The 22,718-nt window shown below is 45.2% G+C and overlaps 1 protein-coding gene across 4 annotated transcripts in view; it reads left to right on the top strand.

The window, feature by feature from the left end:
* The window catches only part of SYMPK (symplekin), a 767,776-nt gene that overhangs the window by 179,491 nt on the left and 565,567 nt on the right, over positions 1-22,718 (top strand). For all 4 annotated transcript variants that reach the window (XM_030217309.1, XM_030217308.1, XM_030217307.1 and 1 more), the window contains exons 7-8: positions 14,639-14,888; positions 16,965-17,135. In XM_030217309.1, coding sequence (XP_030073169.1) covers positions 14,639-14,888; positions 16,965-17,135 — 421 coding nt within the window. The remainder of the gene's footprint in view (positions 1-14,638; positions 14,889-16,964; positions 17,136-22,718) is intronic.

Genomic DNA, 22,718 nt, shown 5'->3' with positions numbered 1-22,718 from the left:
TTCCTCATTTCAGACATCCACTGGTTTGCTTCACCTTGGTCTGACCATCATAAAGCGATCCTATCTTTATATTGGTGTAAAAAGAATAAGATTATTACACGTGAACCCTTAACAATCACCACCAGAGGAAGAATCAACATAGAAACCTTCTGGCATAAGATCTACAATGATGATTGGTCAACACATCCCAATTCAAATCATTTCCTCACAGAATGAGATAACAGATGCAAACTCATTCTGGATGAAATTGCACCTTTACATTCCAAGACTTTACGTAAAAGAAACCCTTCTCCTTGGTTTACCGACATATTAAAAAATCTCAAGTCTCAAACCAGGAAACTTGAAAAAATCTGGAGTAAATCAAAAAATAACCTCACCTTTAATGCATGGAAACAATCACAAAAAAAATATAAGAAGGCCATCAAAGAAGCCAAAAGAACATAATACACAAGGAAGATTACTACCACTGGTACAGACATAAGAAAACAGTATCAACTTACATAGTAACATAGTAAATGACGGCAGAAAAAGACCTGCATGGTCCATCCAGTCTGCCCAACAAGACAAACTCATATGTGCTACTTTTTGTGTATACCCTACTTTGATTTGTACCTGTCCTCTTCAGGGCACAGACCGTATAAGTCTGTCCAGCACTATCCCCGCCTCCCAACCACCAGCCCCGCCTCCCACCACTGGCTCTGGCACAGACCGTATAAGTCTGCCCAGCACTATCCTCGCCTCCCACCACCGGCTGGCTCTGCCACCCAATCTCGGCTAAGCTCCTTAGGATCCATTCCTTCTGAATTGGATTCCTTTATGTTTATCCCACGCGTGTTGAACAACAGTTGAACAACTAGCCAAATACTTTAAAGATAAAATCATCAAATTATGCAACACAGTCCCATGAGACGATGTCAGTATCAACAACTTTCTTGATGAACTAGACCCAGTCAAGGATAAGATTCCAGCTGATCGCTCCTGGACAAACCTACCCTTCTTACCACCGAGGAAATTTCCACAACAATATCCAAACTCTCAATCCCATTGTCACCTTGACCCATGCCCTAATTACCTAATGGAAAATGCACCATCACGTTTCATTACAGACCTCACCATTCACTTAAACTTCCTTCTTCAACAAGGATCCTTCCCCACCGAACACGCAGACATACTACTTACACCATTACCAAAGAATATCAAGAAACCAGCAGATGATATCACCAATTACTGCCCTGTGGCCTCCATCCCGTTGCTGACTAAATTGATGGAAAACAGAGTAACCACCAATTCAATGAATTCATACAAAAATTCTCCATTGTACACGAATCGCAATCGGGCTTTTGACCTGGCCACAGCACAGAAACTGTATTACTAACCTTAATATCCAAATTCAAACTCGAAATTTCATTTGGAAACAGCATCCTCCTCTTACAGTTTGATTTATCTAGTGCATTCGACATGGTAAACCATGACATTCTTACAAGATTACTGGATAAATTAGGGATTGGCGGGAACATCATTAAATGGATAAAAGGTTTCATCACTACTAGATCCTATTGTGTCAAATCATCTTCAGCAATCTCGTCTCCCTGGTCACCAATATGCGGGGTACCCCAAGGTTCGCCTCTGTCACCAATCCTCTTTAACCTTATGATGATCCCTCTGGCCAAGTCCCTATCTAAAGCTGGCCTCAATCCCTTCATTTATGAGATGATATCACTATATTCATCCCCTTCAAATCCAACTTGGCAGAAATTTCCGATAAAATAACTAATGGAATGAATATTCTAACCTCCTGGGCCAACACATTTAAGATGAAACTGAATAAGGAGGAAACACAATGTCTGATCCTCTCATCCCAGCATTCATCCCAACCACACGCAACAAACACCCTAGACGTCAACATTCCCATATCCGACAACCTAAAAATTTTGGGAGTAACATTAGACAACCATCTAACTTGGACAATCACGCAGGTGCCATAACAAAGAAAATGTTCCATATGATGTGGATGTTGAAACGTGTGAAATCCTATCTTCCCTTAAATACCCTCCGAAATTTAGTTCCATCCACTGTACTTACCCATGTTGATTATTGTAACAGTATTTTCATTGGATCCAAGGTTCAAATCTTGAAAAAACTTCAGACTGGCCAAAATACGGCTGCCAGACTTACTTTTGGTAAGTCACGATTTGAGAGCGCAACTCCTCTCCGTGAAAAACTCCATTGGCTTCCTATTACTGAGCGTATATCCTTCAAGGTCTATACGCTGATTCACAGGATTATCTACGGGGAAGCCCCGGGTTACATGTACAATCTGATTGACCTCTCAGCAAGAAACTGCTCAAAATCTTCTCGAACGTATCTCAACTTGCATCTTCCTAATTGCAAAGGACTTAAGTACAAGACATATTACGAATCCAACTTCTCCATCATAGGAAGTCAACTTTGGAATGCCTTACCAAGATCCATTCGATTAGTCAATGACCTTCTACCTTTCTGAAAACTACTAAAAACTTACCTTTTAAAGCAAGCCTACACAAATAATCTAACTTAAATTTACAAGACCTTTTTACTACCGGACCAGACTATAATACAGAGTGGAGGAGTGGCCTAGTGGTTAGGGTGGTGGACTTTGGTCCTGAGGAACTGAGTTCAATTCCCACTTCAGGCACAGGCAACTCCTTGTGACTCTGGGCAAGTCACTTAACTCTCCATTGCCCCATGTAAGCCGCATTGAGCCTGCCATGAGTGGGGAAAGCGCGGGGTACAAATGTAACAAAAAAAAAATCTGGAATATGCTTCCCATTTTTTCCTCTATAATATGCCTCTCCCTACACAATCTAATACATCCCCGTTTCTATCCCTCCCTAACATTTTTCACATACTGAACTACATGTTAGTCCCTATACTCCCCCTCCTATTATTCCCCTAACTCTTCCTTCCTCCTTTATGCCCATCTTACCTATCCGCACATAAATGATTACCTCTTTACTTACAATATTTTCTCCGAGGACAAGCAGGCTGCTTGTTCTCACTGATGGGTGACGTCCACGGCAGCCCCTCCAATCGGAAACTTCACTAGCAAAGGCCTTTGCTAGTCCTCGCGCGCCCATGCGCACCGCGCATGCGCGGCCGTCTTCCCGCCCGAACTGGCTCGTGTTCGTCAGTCTTCTTTTGTCCGCGCTCGGTACGGTCGTGTTTTCGCCGTGTCGGGCCCCGCAAAGTCGACCTCGTGCGTTCGTCGTGTTGTTTCAAAAAAAAAAAAAAAAAACCATTCTGTGTGGAAAAAGACTCTTTGGTCTTTTTTCCCCCCCGCTATTTTCAGCTTTTTCGCCCTGGTAAGTTTTCTTTCATCGTCGGGGTAGGCCGCTTTTAGGACTCGGGTCGAAGTTTTCTTCCCCTTGTTTTTCGGGTGCCTTTTCCGCCATTTCGACTTTTGATCTCGCCGGCGTGATTTTTCCGCCCATGACATCGAAGTCTCCCAGCGGCTTCAAGAAGTGCACCCAGTGCGCCCGGGTCATCTCGCTCACTGACAGGCACGCGTCGTGTCTTCAGTGCTTGGGGGCTGGGCACCGCCCGCAGGCCTGTAGTCTGTGTTCCCTTTTGCAAAAGCGGACTCAGGTAGCGAGATTGGCCCAGTGGAACGTTTTGTTCTCGGGCTCTTCGTCGGCATCGGCACCGGGGGTATCGAGTGCATCGACGTCTTCAGCGTCCAGAACTTCATCCTCGGCCACCAGTGCTTCGAGTGCATCGAGGCATCGGCCCTCTGCATCGGCGCTGAGATATCGGACAGCTGCATCGACATCGGTGGTACCGGGACCTCGTCGGCTGAAGTCGTCGGACGGTGGTGCTTCGTCTGGAGTGCAGGTGAGGGCTGTCCATTCCCCTGCTGGTGGCGGTGAGCCTTCGGGTGGGTCTCCCCCTACCCTGAGGGCTCCTGTGGTACAGCCCCCCCGAGACCGACCTCCTTCGGCCTCGGCCCCGAGGAAGCGACGGCTGGATTCTACGTCCTCCTCGTCGGTGCCGGGAAGCTCCGGTGACATGCTTCGTTCCAAGAAGTCGAAGAAGCATCGTCATCGGTCTCCTTCCCGTGTCAGCACCGAGAGCTCTGGGTCGCCGAGGGAGTCGGCGCCCAGCAGGCATCGGCACCGAGAGGACCGCTCACCCTCTGTTCAGGAGGTGTCGATGCGCTCCACTCTGGACAGCCCGGAACAGCCTCCACGCCCGGAACAAGTTCTGACGTCGACGCCTGCATCGACCTCCATGCCTTTCTCTGCAGCCGCTCTGAACGAGAGCCTCCGGGCCGTTCTCCCAGAGATTCTGGGAGAGCTGTTGCGCCCTAACCCTCCGGTACCGGCGGTGCTTGCGCCACCGGTACCGTTGAGCGTGGCGCCGGCTGGCCCATCGCCCGAGGTGAGGTCTCCGGCGTCGGTGCCGCGTGCGGTACCGGCTGCCATCGCCTCCCAGGAAGGCTCCCCGACTACGTCGGCGGAGGGAGCTTTGCCGATGCGGGCGAGGGAGTCTACCTCTCGACGCCCCCATCGTGGACGTGGCTCCACAGAGTCGAGTCGGGTGAGGTTGCAGACACAGGTCCGTGAACTTGTGTCTGACACCGAGGGTGAGGCCTCGTGGGAAGAGGAAGAAGACCCCAGATATTTCTCTGACGAGGAGTCTGAAGGTCTTCCTTCCGATCCCACTCCCTCTCCTGAGAGACAGCTTTCTCCTCCCGAGAGTCTGTCTTTTGCTTCCTTTGTCCGGGAGATGTCTACGGCCATCCCCTTCCCGGTGGTTGTGGAGGACAAGCCCAGGGCTGAAATGTTTGAGCTCCTGGACTATCCTTCTCCACCTAAGGAAGCGTCCACTGTACCCATGCACCATGTCCTAAAAAAGACATTGCTGGCGAACTGGACCAAGCCTCTAACTAATCCCCACATTCCCAAGAAGATCGAGTCCCAGTACCGGATCCATGGGGACCCAGAGCTGATGCGCACTCAGTTGCCTCATGACTCTGGAGTTGTGGATCTGGCCCTAAAGAAGGCTAAGAGTTCTAGAGAGCATGCTTCGGCGCCCCCGGGCAAAGACTCTAGAACCTTAGACTCCTTTGGGAGGAAGGCCTACCATTCCTCTATGCTCGTGGCCAAAATTCAGTCCTACCAGCTCTACACGAGCATACACATGCGGAACAATGTGCGGCAGTTGGCGGGCTTGGTTGATGCGCTCCCCCCTGAGCAAGCCAAGCCTTTTCAAGAGGTGGTCAGGCAGCTGAAGGCGTGCAGAAAATTTCTGGCCAGAGGGGTGTATGACACCTTTGATGTTGCGTCCAGGGCTGCTGCTCAAGGTGTGGTGATGCGCAGGCTCTCATGGCTGCGTGCCTCCGACCTGGAGAATAGAATCCAGCAGCGGATTGCGGACTCGCCTTGCCGTGCGGATAATATTTTTGGAGAGAAAGTCGAACAGGTGGTAGAGCAGCTCCACCAGCGGGACACCGCATTCGACAAGTTCTCCCGCCGGCAGCCTTCGGCCTCTACCTCTACAGGTAGAAGATTTTTTGGGGGAAGGAAGACTGTTCCCTACTCTTCTGGCAAGCGTAGGTACAATCCTCCTTCTCGACAGCCTGCGGCCCAGGCTAAGCCCCAGCGCGCTCGCTCTCGTCAGCAGCGTGCGCCTCAGCAAGGCCCCTCGGCTCCCCAGCAAAAGCAAGGGACGAGCTTTTGACTGGCTCCAGCAGAGCATAGCCGACATCCAAGTGTCGGTGCCGGGCGACCTGCCAGTCGGAGGGAGGTTGAAAGCTTTTCACCAAAGGTGGCCTCTCATAACCTCCGATCAGTGGGTTCTCCAAATAGTCCGGCAAGGATACACCCTCAATTTGGCCTCAAAACCTCCAAATTGTCCACCGGGAGCTCAGTCTTACAGCTTCCAACACAAGCAGGTACTTGCAGAGGAACTCTCCGCCCTTCTCAGCGCCAATGCGGTCGAGCCCGTGCCATCCGGGCAAGAAGGGCTGGGATTCTATTCCAGGTACTTCCTTGTGGAAAAGAAAACAGGGGGGATGCGTCCCATCCTAGACCTAAGGGCCCTGAACAAATATCTGGTCAAAGAAAAGTTCAGGATGCTTTCCCTGGGCACCCTTCTTCCCATGATTCAGGAAAACGATTGGCTATGCTCTCTGGACTTGAAGGATGCCTACACACACATCCCGATACTGCCAGCTCACAGACAGTATCTGCGATTTCAGCTGGGCACACGTCACTTCCAGTACTGTGTGCTACCCTTTGGGCTCGCCTCTGCGCCCAGGGTGTTCACAAACTGCTTGGCTGTAGTAGCAGCGGCACTTCGTTGGCTGGGGGTGCACGTGTTCCCATATCTCGACGATTGGCTGGTGAAGAACACATCCGAGGCAGGAGCCCTGCAGTCCATGCAGATGACTATTCGCCTCCTGGAGCTACTGGGGTTTGTGATAAATTATCCAAAGTCCCATCTTCTCCCAGTGCAGAAACTCGAATTCATAGGAGCTCTGCTGGATTCTCGGACGGCTCGCGCCTATCTCCCAGAGACGAGAGCCAACAACTTGTTGTCCCTCGTCTCGGGGGTGCGAGCGTCCCAGCAGATCACAGCTCGGCAGATGTTGAGATTGCTAGGCCACATGGCCTCCACAGTTCATGTGACTCCCATGGCCCGCCTTCACATGAGATCTGCTCAATGGACCCTAGCTTCCCAGTGGTTTCAGGCTGCTGGGGATCTAGAAGACGTAATCCACCTGTCCACGAGTTTTCTCGAATCCCTGTATTGGTGGACGATTTGGACCAATCCGACTCTGGGACGTCCCTTCCAAATTCCTCAGCCACAAAAAGTGCTGACCACGGATGCGTCTCTCCTGGGGTGGGGAGCTCATGTCGAGGGGCTTCACACCCAAGGAAGCTGGTCCCTCCAGGAACGCGATCTGCAGATCAATCTTCTGGAGTTACGAGCGATGTGGAACGCTCTGAAGGCTTTCAGAGATCGGCTGTCCCACCAAATTATCCAAATTCAGACAGACAACCAGGTTGCCATGTACTACGTCAACAAGCAGGGGGGCACCGGATCTCGCCCCCTGTGTCAGGAAGCCGTCAGCATGTGGCTCTGGGCTCGCCGTCACGGCATGGTGCTCCAAGCCACATATCTGGCAGGCGTAAACAACAGTCTGGCCGACAGGTTGAGCAGGATTATGCAACCTCACGAGTGGTCGCTCAATTCCCGTGTAGTGCGACAGATCTTCCAGGTGTGGGGCACCCCCTTGGTAGATCTCTTCGCATCTCGAGCCAACCACAAAGTCCCTCAGTTCTGTTCCAGGCTTCAGGCCCACTGCAGACTGGCATCGGATGCCTTCCTCCTGGACTGGGGGGAGGGTCTGCTGTATGCTTATCCTCCCATACCTCTGGTGGGGAAGACTTTGTTGAAACTCAAGCAAGACCGAGGCACCATGATTCTGATTGCTCCTTTTTGGCCGCGTCAGATCTGGTTCCCTCTTCTTCTGGAGTTGTCCTCCGAAGAACCGTGGAGATTGGAGTGTTTTCCAACCCTCATCATGCAGGACGAAGGGGCGCTTCTGCATCCCAACCTCCGGTCCCTGGCTCTCACGGCCTGGATGTTGAGAGCGTAGACTTTGCCTCTTTGGGTCTGTCAGAGGGTGTCTCCCGTATCTTGCTTGCTTCCAGGAAAGATTCCACCAAGAGGAGTTACTTCTTTCTGTGGAGGAGGTTTGCCGTCTGGTGTGACAGCAAGGCCCTAGATCCTCGCTCTTGTCCTACACAGACCCTGCTTGAATACCTTCTGCACTTGTCTGAGTCTGGTCTCAAGACCAACTCTGTGAGGGTTCACCTTAGTGCAATCAGTGCATACCATTACCGTGTGAAAGGTAAGCCGATCTCAGGACAGCCTTTAGTTGTTCGCTTCATGAGAGGTTTGCTTTTGTCAAAGCCCCCTGTCAAGCCTCCTACAGTGTCATGGGATCTCAATGTCGTTCTCACCCAGCTGATGAAACCTCCTTTTGAGCCACTGAATTCCTGCCATCTGAAGTACTTGACCTGGAAGGTCATTTTCTTGGTGGCAGTTACTTCAGCTCGTAGAGTCAGTGAGCTTCAGGCCCTGGTAGCCCAGGCCCCTTACACCAAATTTCATCATAACAGAGTAGTCCTCCGCACTCACCCTAAGTTCTTGACGAAGGTTGTGTCGGAGTTCCATCTGAACCAGTCAATTGTCTTGCCAACATTTTTTCCCCGTCCTCATTCCTGCCCTGCTGAACGTCAGCTGCACACATTGGACTGCAAGAGAGCATTGGCCTTCTACTTGGAGCGGACGCAGCCCAACAGACAGTCCGCCCAATTGTTTGTTTCTTTTGATCCCAATAGGAGGGGAGTGGCTGTGGGGAAACGCACCATATCCAATTGGCTAGCAGATTGCATTTCCTTCACTTACGCCCAGGCTGGGCTGGCTCTTGAGGGTCATGTCACGGCTCATAATGTTAGAGCCATGGCAGCGTCGGTAGCCCACTTGAAGTCAGCCTCTATTGAAGAAATTTGCAAAGCTGCGACGTGGTCATCTGTCCACACATTCACATCTCATTACTGCCTGCAGCAGGATACCCGACGCGACAGTCGGTTCGGGCAGTCAGTTCTTCAGAACCTGTTTGGGCTTTAGGATCCAACTCCACCCCCCGAGGGCCCTGTTTGTTCTGTTCCAGGCTGCACTCTCAGTTAGTTGGTAAATTTTTTAGGTCAATCTCAGTTATGTCCTCGCCGTTGCGAGGCCCAATTGACCATGGTTGTTGTTTTGAGTGAGCCTGGGGGCTAGGGATACCCCATCAGTGAGAACAAGCAGCCTGCTTGTCCTCGGAGAAAGCGAATGCTACATACCTGTAGAAGGTATTCTCCGAGGACAGCAGGCTGATTGTTCTCACAAACCCGCCCGCCTCCCCTTTGGAGTTGTGTCTTCCCTTGTCTTTGTCTTGCTACATACGGGACTGACGAACACGAGCCGGTTCGGGCGGGAAGACGGCCGCGCATGCTCGGTGCGCATGGGCGCGCGAGGACTAGCAAAGGCCTTTGCTAGTGAAGTTTCCGATTGGAGGGGCTGCCGTGGACGTCACCCATCAGTGAGAACAATCAGCCTGCTGTCCTCAGAGAATACCTTCTACAGGTATGTAGCATTCGCTATAGCTGCATCCATTTTATATCACTTTGTTAACATGATTTACTATGTAAGCCACATTGAACCTGCTAATGAGTGGGAAAGTGCGGGGTATAAATGTTACAAATAAATAATTTAACCCACAGAAATTGTGGTGTTTTTTATTGCTTTACCTTTATTTACAGGTAAAAGCATACACATTGTTTAACAATGCACATACTTTCCCCAGGGACAGGAAGAGAGAACAGGCTGACAAAGAAGTTGCATAGTTTTGTATGATTTAGAGGAGTGTGGTAGCCGTGTTAGTCCACTCTTAAGGTTATCAATAGAAATCAAACAAAATAAAACATGGAAAAGAAAATAAGATGATACCTTTTTTATCACAGGACCCCAAAGTCATCCACAAAGGAAAGATATTCAACATAAAGGGATCTTTCACTTGCTCATCTTCCAATGTGGTATATATCATTCAGTGTAAAAAATGTAACGAAGGATGCTATATTGGAGAAACAGGCCAGATGCTTAAGACAAGCTTCAATTTACATAGATATCACATGAACAATGCTGGTGCCAGTAGGGTTACCACACCTGTTGGTCAGCATTTTACAGGACCAGGACACTGTACCAGTGACTTCACAGTGAGAATCCTGAAAGGTAACTTTAAAACCATACAAGAACGTAAGACCTTCAGAGTGCCTGTGTGGGTGTGTCAAGATGGCGACACGCTGAGAGCTGCCGGTGAAGCGTTCTTGGAGCACGCTGACTTACTTTTCTTCTCTTCATAATGCCCCATACTAAACGGAAGGGGACCGTCAAGGCAGTAGCCTCGACTGCCAGGACATCGTCCCCACTTCAGCAGACTCTCGACCGCTACACCGTAAGGCCGCCTATTCAACCTACCGTGAGGGGCCCTGCTGCCGCTATGGGAGAAGACACCCCTAGCAACTTGGGGCTTGAAGTATCACTCTCCCTTCCGGAGATCTATCCGCCGCCGCTCCCTGTAGATCGCCTTCTCTGGCGGGAGCAGCTCAACCCGGAAGTGGTTGAGAGTTTGACCCCGGTACGAGGAACAGGAGAGGCGAACACTACAGGAGGCCTAGACTCTGAGGAATCTCAGGCAGTGAGACCTAAACCAGCGCCAGCTACCCTGGAGAGCATTTGGGAAGCTCTCCAGAGAGTGGAAAAGACGATTGCCAGCTCATCCACTGAAATAAAAAATCTTGTAAGTACTGTTGAAAATTTAACTTTTGCACTTAATACAACAAAACAGGAAACATCAGAACAGCTAAACGCTATTAAACAGGACGTTTCTAAAGTACAAGAGATTTCAACCACGGTTATAAAAGACAATCTCTCTATTCCTCGCAGATTAGAGCAGCTAGAAAATTATAATCGCAGGTTGAATTTACGATTCTTGAATTTTCCAAGGGAAATGGGGATAACACCATATGATGCCTTTAAAATATACCTACAAGGGTCTTTCTCGGGGCAAAAACAAGATGGCGTCCGGAAGGGAACGCTAGCCTAACGGCTCGTTACCCGTTTCCCCTCAATCTATTTTCTTTACCTTTGCTTTGTGATGCCGAAACGGAGGGGCAGGCAGCGGGTGGTTCCCTCCACAGCTGCCGTGGTTTCGGGACCGATGGACCGTTTCGCACAGCCTGTGGGATTATCGGGGCAGGATTCCTCGCAGCAGGAGGGAGCAATGGGAGGTTCTTTGCCCCTCCAGCTTGAGGCCGACATCACTTTCAGCCCCGAACAGCGGAGCCCTCCGATGATGCCGGCAAGGGGTCTGCAGCAGGGGCAGGAAGCACTCAGCGTCCTTGACCTGGAAGTGTATTCAGCTGAGGGAACTGCAGCAGACCAGGAACTACCGGTTGTGGAAGTCGGAGGAATAAGACCCAGCGAATTGCTGACTGGGACTCAGGAGCAGACAATGAAGAAAGTTTTGACTGAGCTCACTATACCCAGTAAGTCATTTTTGCCTACTAAACCTGGGAATATTACTCTTGACTCGATTTGGGAAGCCTTGGTAGGACTTGAGAACTCTTTCACACAGAAGATATCTCAGGTGCTACAAGTAACTCAGTTGCCCTTGGAAAAAATTGAAGCTCTAGAAACTAGAATGAGTAACACTGAAAAAACTTTAATTTCATGTAATGAAGCTTTAAAAACCTCTCAACAAATACAATCAAATTTGATAAAAGAGAATATTATTCTACATCAAAAGACTGAAAATTTGGAAAATCAACTAAGAGCTAAAACTCTTAGGTTGATTAATTTTCCAAAAACTATTCAAATGGCTCCACTTATAATGTTTAAAAAATATTTATCAGAAATACTAAAGATTCCTGAACAGGCATACCCTCCGATTTCTAAAATTTATTACTTGCCTCCATATAAAATTGAGAAACAAAAGGGTGTAGTGGACCAACAAGAACAACCTGAAGCTTCATTTGATATGCTGAATTTAACGCAAGAACTTCAAAAAGAAGAAATGACAACGATTCCTGCAACACTGATTGTCTCCTTTGTGTTAGAACCCGACCGTGATTGGGTTCTTAAACAATTTTTCCGTCATAGAGATGATCTCTTTATGAATAACAAAATTAGAGTATTTCCGGATATTGCTAGAGTAACACAAAGGAGACGTCAAACGTTCCTGAAACTCCGTCCAAGGGTTCTACAGTTAGTAGGACTATTCTGGTTAAATTTTCCATGTAAATGCGTGATTAAAGTTAGCTCAGTCAAATATATTTTTTATGATGCATCTCAGTTGAATAAATTTCTTGATTCTAAGTTTGCAGCTAGTTCTAGTCAGCAACTGCAGGCTCTGTCTACATCTACTCCGTAAAAGGATTATAACAGGCATGTTAGGTTCTCTTCCTTTTTTCTTGATCTTGTATTAATGAAACAATTTTTCCTGGAATTGTACCTTGTTTTTTCCTCTACATTGTGGACTTGAAATGGATGAGATTAAGTAATTTCCTTATATTTTGATTTTCCTATGAAAGTTATGTATATTTTCCTCCATTTTTTCATTTACAAGTGTTCTTGTAATAAACTTGTTAAAACTCATAAATAAAATAATAAAAAAAAAAAAATATATACCTACAAGAAATTTTGAACTTTACCCCGGAAACTATGCCCCCATTAAATAAAATATATTACATACAAACGAAGAAACCATCAGAAACTGCCCAACAAGATATCCCACGGAAACAACAGGAAGAAGGAGAGTTAAATATATCTGAGATACTGGAAACGACCTTGAATGAAGACTCTGAAAGAACTACATTGATTGCATCATTCATATTTCAACAAGACTTGGAAGCAGTGCAACGTAAAAAAACACAATCTTTGTTCCGGGGGAAGAAAGTCTGGATTTTTCCAGATATTACTAAACAAACACAGGAAAGAAGGAAACTGTTTATTTCAATGAGATCTGAAGTAATAAAAATGGGTGCTTCTGTCTATTTAAACTATCCCTGCAAATGTGTTATTAAATATGCTGATCTCAAGTATGTATTCTATCAACCGGAACAATTGAAGACATTTGTAAATGCGAAAACAATTGGTCAATCGTCAATTCCCAAATAGATAGACAAATATGTATTTGAATAGGATAGCGTGTTAAGCAAATTTCCTTAAGATTTTTCTTCTTTGTTTTGTTGAGAATGTCTTCTTTCTCTTTTAGATACACCCCTCCCCCTTTTGTAATTTGAGGTCTAAAGAAGAGTAACAATTACTTTGAAATAATATATTCTTATTTGAATGTTTTTCTTATCTGTGTTGCTTTTCAAGTGTAAAAACTTGTTGAATTGAGAAAATTAATAATTAAAAAAAAAATAAGAACGTAAGACCTTTGAAGTCAGAATGATTGAATATTTTAACACCCAACAGAAAGGACTTAACAAGGATCTGGGGTTCCTAGCCCATTATAAACCATAAAGCTGTATGTCTCTGTTGATCACCCCACCCCTCACCTATCCACACCCATCCTGTTAGAATATCAATGATATGCTTTGATGTCCCCATGCATACCTCCTACCCACCCCCATCCTCCCACCCTGTCAGACTGTCATAGTAATTGCTTGAAGGTTTTCACTTATATACACTGTCAGCTAGCACATTTGCTTATTTCCGATCTGACGAAGAAGGGCAACCTTCGAAAGCTAATCAAGAAATGTATTAAGTTATGTCCAATAAAAAAGGTATCATCTTATTTTCTTTTCCATGTTTTATTTTGTTTGATTTCTATTGATAACCATATGATTTAGAAAAATTATGTACAGAGAGCATGCACAGTCTCTGTGCATAGTGTTTCTAGGGGCAGTAATTGAAGCAAAATTGCTGTAAGTAAAAGTACCCCTCCAGAGTTTGCACTGGGGTGGATAGCACTGGTGTGGATAGTTTTCATTATTCTCCTTATATAAGTTTTATGCTAAACATAAATATTTTTGTTAACCTACTGAAATCTTTTATGGGGAATAGTTAGATGTTTCTTTGGGTAAAATACTGGTTTAGTTGTGTAAATGGGCTGTTTTGATTATTGTTCACTCGGGGGGGGGGGGGGGGAATTACACATTGATATCAACAACATACATACTTCTGACTGCATATTTTATAAATGTTTCCGGGGTGGAGTTAGTTGCACATGTAGTTGTGCTTTGATCATTTCCACAAACCTTGCTAGTTTAATATTGCCAGCAGAATTTGACTAACCACTGGTAGTTTATCTCTATATCTAAATACCTACTGGTCCTTGAATATTCATTTGGATTTCGAGTTATCTGATACTGGGTTATGATAATAGGACTTTAAAGAAATAGTCTGACTCTACAGATGTTTGCCCCTGGATTATGTATAGCGCAACTTATGATGTTGCACGCACAAATCCGGTGGTATTTTGGATTTGTGTGCAAAACTTAATTAACAGGGCAGTCAGCACTGATAATTGCCACTTAAGCAATTATTGATACTAATTGGCATTAATTAGAATTTTTGCACAGAACTGTCAAATGATGCATGTAAATTAAGTGCATAGTTGAGAAGGGGGCGTGGCCATGGGTGTGACATGGCAGGTCGTGGGTGTTTCTCAAAGCTATGTGTAATGTTATAGAATACACCCGGTCCATGCCTAATTTAGGCGTCTGGTTTTATACCAAGTTTTACTTGGCGTAACTGCTCGTGACTAAATTTAGTCACGTGGATGGGTGCTGTACAGAAATTTTGACCTATTCTATAAAGTACACCTAAATTAGAGAATACGTCTAGGCGTATTTTTTTTTTCCACACGGATTTTTCAGGCACCATATATAGAATGTAGTCCTTGGTGCAGAGTGTTTGAGTTTTGATGTTGTCAAGCTTTGTTAAAACAACCCTTACTGCTAATCTGAAACTGTGCAAATGAATTCATTGTGTGTTATTTTGCTGTATTTACATGGGAGCTTGTGGTTGTGTTTGGCAGTGGATGGTGAGGTCCAGGGTCATCAGTGACAAGCAGGATTCTTGTTGGGAGATGGTGTCGGACATGGTAAATGACATCAACCAACTGCTGGATTCGGACAATGATGGTATCCGTACTCATGCCATCAAATTCATGGAGAGCCTGATTATTACACTATCCCCCCGCATGCCTGACTCTGACGTACCAAAGCGTCAAGAGAATGACATAAGCCTGGACCGTGTCCCCAAAGATCACCCCTACATCAAATATGGTAGGTACTGATCTAGGGGGCATTTAGATTGTAAGTCCACTAGGGACAGAAAAAAAAATACATATAATGGGACTGGGACTTGATATACCACCTTTCTGAGATTTTTGCAACTACATTCAAAGCGGTTTACATATATTCAGGTACTTATTTTATACCAGGGGCAGTGGAGGGTTAAGTGACTTGCCCAGAGTCACAAGGAGCTGCAGTGGGAGTCGAGCTCAGTTCCCCAGGATCAAAGTTTACTGCACTAACCACTAGGCTGCTCCTCCACGCCAATAAATGTAAACCTCTTGGTTGTACTGTAGAAAGGTGGTATATCAAATCAAAATCTATAGTGTACCACTATCTCCTATGAGTTAGTATTCTGGTATAAGGGACACACTTCCCTCTGAACCAGTACTGATTTAGTGGCCTACAGTGGTGGGAATCCTCTTCCTCTTGAGCCAGTATTGACCCAATACATTGGTATGTTTTAAGGGATGTTCTTTCCTCTTAGCAATGTCACAGAATGGTACTAAGGGTAGGGCAGGATTACTGTACAAGCAAATTAGGCATATACCTAGAGCCCAGAGTCAAGAAGGGATCTGCTTATCTGCCAAATCTGGATTGGGTTAGTAAGCAGTGGTTTTAATTGAGGGAAGCCAACCTATTCTATTTCTCTTTTCTCCTCTTTTGTGATTCCAGTCCTTCTGAATTCACACCTTCTGTCACTGCCTTCCTGTGCTCCCTGACAGTGCCCCCTCACACCTATGCTCTCTCTTGAAAGCAACCTACCAAACACAATCCTTCCTACCATCAATAACACCTGTATTTGTTCACACCGCAACTGGCGAACGCTGTTACGGTACCATGTAAGCCACATTGAGCCTGCAAATAGGTGGGAAAATGTGGGATACAAATGAAACAAATAAACCTAGGAAAACTACAAGAGATAGTCCTTAATATGAGAGCATATTTTGAGTGACTGCAAAACTAAATTAGTGTGCATCAGTAGACTGTATAGTGGTCATTCAGGGATCTGTGCAGGAATCAAGACCTGTGAGCATATGCTTGATCAGTTTCTATGTGTACATGCAGCCTGCACCACCCAAAGCAGCCTTGGCAATTTCTCCCAAATCTGTTTAGAAACAGTGATTTTGGGGGAAAAGAGAGGCAATGTTGTAGATCCAGGGCAAATGTATTGTCACGAAACGCCTAGCCTGCGGCCACTCAGAGGGTCTATTACCCAGCCTAGCTCAGGTTCGCCTGACCTACTGCTTGTGCTCTACACTAGCACCCTCCAACCCCCATGCTCAAATTATCCCCAGTGATTTCTAGGTTACTGAGGCCACACTCCTAGTGGTCCAACAGTTCCCAGAAAGCTCTCATGGACCCAACACACAAACCACCACGATTCTTTTATCAGTCCAGACAGGCAGAATGGGCAAACAATTGTGTTTATTCTCAGAACTTTGAACAGTGGACAAAAATGTCAAGCAATAATAGGTAACTGAAATATGAATCAATTTAACACTAACTAAACATTTGCATACTGACTAAACAGTACCTGGGAAAGTCAGGACATATAATTGTTCATAGAGCCTTAGCAAAGAGATCTGTCTTTTTTCTTTCAGGCTAAGACTGAAGTATCAATCAGCACTACTGGGTAATTTCAAACTCCAGTCCAATCAGAGCCCAGTCAACAAGTTTTAAATGTATACTGCTGTTGCTTCCCGCTTGTGTTAAAGAAAAAGAAGGCTCAGTTTCCCAAAACAGCTTTAAGCATAAACATGCACCATCTGCTGGCCAAATAGGAGAAATGCATGCCAGGCATGATTAAAACAGGGAAATGTCTAATACATTTTAGAGGCTTAAATCACACTGTTTCTTCACATTTATATTTGCTTAGGGCCCAATATAGTGTTAGTCTGGTCCTGGTTAGGGGGCATTCTTCCTTCTGAACCAGAATTAACAGTGTCCCCCAGTATGGTGTTAGGAGGCACTCCTCTGGCCCAATGGCACTCTTTTTACAGTTTATATTAAATTGTCATATCTGATTTCAATTGCATAAATCATGTGCTTTATGCTGTCTTATAGACATCCTATGTGAGTATGGCAAAGCTGCTCTGGAACAGCTACTGAAGTTCATGGTTCACCCCGCCATCTCTAGCATCAACCTTACAGCAGCACTGGGATCCTTGGCGACCATTGCACGGCAGAGACCCATGTTTATGTCAGAGGTCATCCAGGCTTATGAAACACTGCATGGTATGTAGGGCACATGTAATTTGTTCATTGTCAAGCATAAGTGAGACCTGATTTTTCTTTATGTTGTAAGAATGATAACCACCTTGATGAATGGCTTTTACAGTTGTGTATCCTATATAGAAGGCAACAGAGATTATGGCCTGTACTTATAACAGTTACTATGCAGAAACCAGGAAAAAGAGGCTATGATACTCTATCCAGAATCAATAATTGTCATGCCAGTACAAGGTTAAATGGACACTGGGATAGTACTGTATCTCATACTCCTCGTTCTCTTCTCCTCTTATATCCAGAAGCTGGCTTACTAGTTGGTTGCGGAAAGCAAAGAAAGAGGATAGCTGCTGTGGCTTGGAGTGTGGCCCATCCTACTACTAATCTCTAAGAAACTGCTGAGACATGAACTGAAGGGGGTTCTGAGGGCAGTATCTGTATGCTTTAAACATACAGACCAGGGACAACGTCACTTCCTTCTTTCTCACGCGTCACCTAGATAGGATTGTAGATAGTGCTGGGAAGGAGTCCGCTGTCTTGGTACATGTGGGTACCAATGACATAGGAAAATGTGGGAGAGAGGTTCTGGAAGCCAAATTTAGGCTCTTAGGTAGAAAGATGAAATCCAGATCTTCTAGGGTAGCATTTTCTGAAATGCTACCTGTTCCACGCGCAGGGCCCAAGAGACAGGCAGAGCTCCGGAGTCTCAATGCGTGGATGAGACGATGGTGCAGGGAGGAGGGTTTTAGATTTGTTAGGAACTGGGCAACCTTCTGGGGAAGGGGGAGCCTATTCCGAAAGGATGGGCTCCACCTTAACCAGGGTGGGACCAGGCTGCTGGCGTCAGCATTTAAAAAGGAGATAGAGCAGCTTTTAAACTAGAAATGGGGGGAAGGCCGACAGTCGCTCAAAAGCGCATGGTTCGGGAAAAGGTATCTTGCAAAGATACCTCACAAACAGGGAAGATAGGGTTTCTGGATAGTGAGGTTGCACAATAGACCGTGGTAGGCCAGGTGCCCTTAAATACAACTAAAGATTAGACAAAAGATGGCAAATCAATAGTGTCAGGTACTAAGCATCATGCAAATAGGAACAACAAACATACTCTGAAATGTCTATATGCAAATGCTAGGAGTCTAAGAAATAAGATGGGAGAGTTGGAATATATTGCACTAAATGAAAAATTGGATATAACAGGCATTACTGAGACCTGGTGGAAGGAGGATAACCAGTGGGACACTGTCATACCGGGGTACAAAGTATATCATAGTGATAGGGTGGACCGGACTGGTGGAGGGGGTAGCATTGTATATTAACGAGAGCCTTGACTCAGATAGAGTACAAATTCAACAGGACACAAATCACACCTTTGAATCATTGTGGGTTGAAATTCAATGTATAAAAGGGAAAAGGACGGTGATAGGAGTGTACTACCGTCCGCCTCGCCAGGATGAGCAAGTAGACGCAGAAATGATAAAGGAAATCAGAGACGCGAACAAAATGGGCAATGTGATAATAATGCGTGACTTCAATTATCCAAATATAGACTGGGTAAATGTAACATCGGGACATGCTAGAGAGGTACAATTCCTTGCTGAAATCAAGGACAGCTTTATAGAGCAGCTGGTGCAGGAGCAGACGAGAGAAGGAAAAATTCTAGACTTGGTCCTTAGTGGAGCGCATGATCTGGTGAGGAACGTTATGGTACTGGGGCCGCTTGATAACAGTGATCATAATATGATCAGTTTTGATATCGACCTTAAAGTAACTGTACACAGAAAGTCAAATACGTTAGCGTTTAACTTTAAAAAAGGAGACTATGATAAAATGAGAAGAACGGTAAAAATAAAACTTAGGGGGGCAACTGAGAGAGTAAAAACTGTACAACAGGCGTGGACGCTGTTCAAAAATACCATCCTGGAGGCCCAGGCCATACATATTCCGCGAATTAGAAAAGAAAGACGGAAGTCCAAAAGACAGCCAGCGTGGTTGAAAAGTGAGGTGAAGGAAGCTATTAGGGCTAAAAGAAACGCCTTCAGAAAATGGAAGAAGGAACCGTCTGAAAATAACAAGAAACAGCATAAGGAGTGTCAAAGCAAATGCAAGGCGCAGATAAAGAAGGCCAAGAGGGATTATGAAAAAAAGATAGCATTAGAGGCAAAAAAACATAGTAAAACGTTTTTTCGGTATATTAAAAGCAGGAAACCGGCAAAAGAATCGGTTGGGCCGCTGGATGACCGAGGGGTAAAAGGGGCAATCAAGGAAGACAAAGACGTAGCGGAGAGACTGAATGAATTCTTTGTTTCGGTCTTCACCGAGGAAGATTTGGGTGGGATACCGGTGTCGGAAATGGTATTTCAAGCGGACGAGTCGGAGAAACTTACTGACTTCACGGTAAACCTGGAGGACGTAATGGGGCAGTTCAGCAAACTGAAGAGTAGCAAATCTCCTGGACCGGATGGTATTCATCCTAGAGTACTGATAGAACTGAAAAATGAGCTTGCGGAGCTACTGCTAGTGATATGCAACTTATCCTTAAAATCGAGCGTGGTACCGGAAGATTGGAGGGTGGCCAATGTAATGCCGATTTTTAAAAAAGGCTCCAGGTCAGCAGTAAAAGGATGGTGAAGAAGGGGGAGGAGCAAGATGGCGTCCTAGCTGTGCTCACAGACGCTCTCAAACTGTTTGCTGCTAAATCGAAGTTTTTCCCCGGATTTTGAAATGCCTCATACTAAAAGAAAGGGGATTACAAAAGTGATACCGCCAGTGGCACTAACGTCATCCCCTATACAGCAAACACTTGATCGTTTTGTGAGAAGCTTACCATTTGAATCCGGATTGGCGATACCCGCTGAGATCGGCGCAGAAGGAGCTGCATCGATCAGGGATTTAGAGACCACGCTTTCGCCTCCGTTGCTGAAACCGCCTCCTTGTCCCGCTGGAGCCAGAGTGGAGTCAAGAGTACAAGCAGATACCGACGGTTTCTGACCTGTCTCTTTCTGGCGGTTTCTCCCCTGATGCACCGGTGGAGAATACTCTGGAGCAGGAAATGCCCCAGGAGGTGACTATGGCAGCTATATGGATGGCACTTCATAACTATTGAGGTGGCTAAATCCACTAAAGAAGTTTCTTCACTAACAAGTAAGTTGAATCTAATGTCAGAATCATATGATGAAATAAAAAGAGAATCCTCAATTCAAATTTCAGCTATTAAAGAAGAGACCACTAAAGTTAAAACGGTAGAAGCTCTTGTTAAAGACAAAATTTTTACTGCTCGTAAAATAGAGCAGATAGAAAACTACAACCGACGTCTCACTCTTAGAATGTTAAATTTTCCAATGTCTTCTGCTTTGACGCCTCGAGATTTTCTTAAGAAATATTTTCAAGAGATTTTGAAGTTAACTCCAGCAGAATGCCCTCCTTGTAATAAGGTGTACTATTTACCTAGCCTTCAAAAATTGGGAGAGATACCTGAATCTCCTGTTGTAGATATGCAAAACTTAACTGCATTACTTGAGGAATCGAAGATAGAAATAACATCTAGACGGACTCTTATTGTATCTATGGTGTTTGAACAGGACTTGAATTTAATAATGAAACTTTACTTTAAATATTCTGCAACACTGTTCTACGGACAAAAAATTTGGGTTTATCCCGATGTTACGAAAACAACACAGCAAAGGCGAAAACAATTTCTTGCACTAAGAGATGAAGTGAGAACACTTGGAGCAATTTTTACTTTGGTATATCCTTGTAAATGTATAATTCGAATGTCTGGCATTAAATACGTCTTTTTTGAACCACCTCAATTAAAGTCTTTTCTGGACGCTAAAATTCCATCTACCTGAATAAGAAAATTGATTCAGCAATCAAAGATGAATGAACAAACAGGACTATGCCAATTTGAAGCATTTTTCTTTTTCTTTGGATCATATTGCTCCTTAAATTTGTTTAGAATCCTCCCCCCACCCTTTGGTGGTCTAAGGAAGAGTGAAAAGATTGCTTTGTTTAATATATGCTAGATTTAGCATTTATTTTTTCCTGAAATATTTCTCTGTTTTAATTTGCAAACTGGATATGTTTGTAATTTTGTGAAAATTATAAATAAATAAATTAATAATAAAAAAGGCTCCAGGGGAGATCCGGGAAATTATAGACCGGTGAGTCTGATGTCAGTGCCGGGGAAAATGGTAGAGGCTATTATTAAAAACAAAATTATAGAGCACATCCGAGGACATGGATTACTGAGACCAAGTCAGCACGGCTTTTGTGTGGGGAAATCTTGCCTGACCAATTTACTTCAATTCTTTGAAGGAGTGAACAAACATGTGGACAAAGGGGAACCGGTTGATATTGTGTATCTGGATTTTCAAAAGGCGTTTGACAAGGTACCTCATGAAAAGCTACAGAGGAAATTGGAGGGTCATGGGATAGGAGGAAATGTCCTATTGTGGATTAAAAACTGGTTGAAGGATAGGAAACAGAGAGTGGGGTTAAATGGGCAGTATTCACAATGGAGAAGGGTAGTTAGTGGGGTTCCTCAGGGGTCTGTGCTAGGACCGCTGCTTTTTAATATATTTATAAATGATTTAGAGATGGGAGTAACTAGCGAGGTAATTAAATTTGCTGATGACACAAAGTTATTAAATCGCGGCAGGATTGTGAACAATTACAAGAGGACCTTACGAGACTGGGAGACTGGGCGGCTAAATGACAGATGACGTTTAATGTGAGCAAGTGCAAGGTGATGCATGTGGGAAAAAAGAACCCGAATTATAGCTACGTCATAAAAGGTTCCACGTTAGGAGTTACGGACCAAGAAAGGGATCTGGGTGTTGTCGTCGATAATACGCTGAAACCTTCTGCTCAGTGTGCTGCTGCGACTAGGAAAGCGAATAGAATGTTGGGTATTATTAGGAAAGGTATGGAAAACAGGTGTGAGGATGTTATAATGCAGTTGTATTGCTCCATGGTGCGACTGCACCTTGAGTATTGTGTTCAATTCTGGTCGCCGCATCTCAAGAAAGATATATTAGAATTGGAAAAGGTGCAGCGAAGGGCGACTAAAATGATAGCGGGGATGGGATGACTTCCTTATGAAGAAAGATTAAGGAGGCTAGGGCTATTCAGCTTGGAGAAGAGGAGACTGAGGGGGAGACATGATAGAGGTATATAAAATAATGAGTGGAGTGGAACAGGTGGATGTGAAGCGTCTGTTCATGCTTTCCAAAAATACTAGGACTAGGGGGCATGCGATGAAACTACAGTGTAGTAAATTTAAAACAAATCGGAGAAAGTTTTTCTTCACTCAACGTATAATTAAACTCTGGAATTCGTTGCCGGAGAACGTGGTGAAGGCGGTTAGCAGAGTTTAAAAAGGGGTTGGATGGTTTCCTAAAGGACAAGTCCATAAACCGCTACTAAATGGACTTTGGAAAAATCCACAATTCCAGGATTAACATGTATAGAATGTTTGTACGTTTGGGAAGCTTGCCAGGTGCCCTTGGCCTGGATTGGCCACTGTCGTGGACAAGATGCTGGGCTCGATGGACCCTTGGTCTTTTCCCAGTGTGGCATTACTTATGTACTTAT

Source organism: Microcaecilia unicolor, chromosome 11 (assembly GCF_901765095.1).
Source record: "Microcaecilia unicolor chromosome 11, aMicUni1.1, whole genome shotgun sequence".
In the NCBI taxonomy this organism is placed as follows: Eukaryota; Metazoa; Chordata; class Amphibia; order Gymnophiona; family Siphonopidae; genus Microcaecilia; species Microcaecilia unicolor.
The sequence above is the reverse complement of the archived record's forward strand: the minus strand, read 5'-3'. Positions and strand labels throughout refer to the sequence as shown.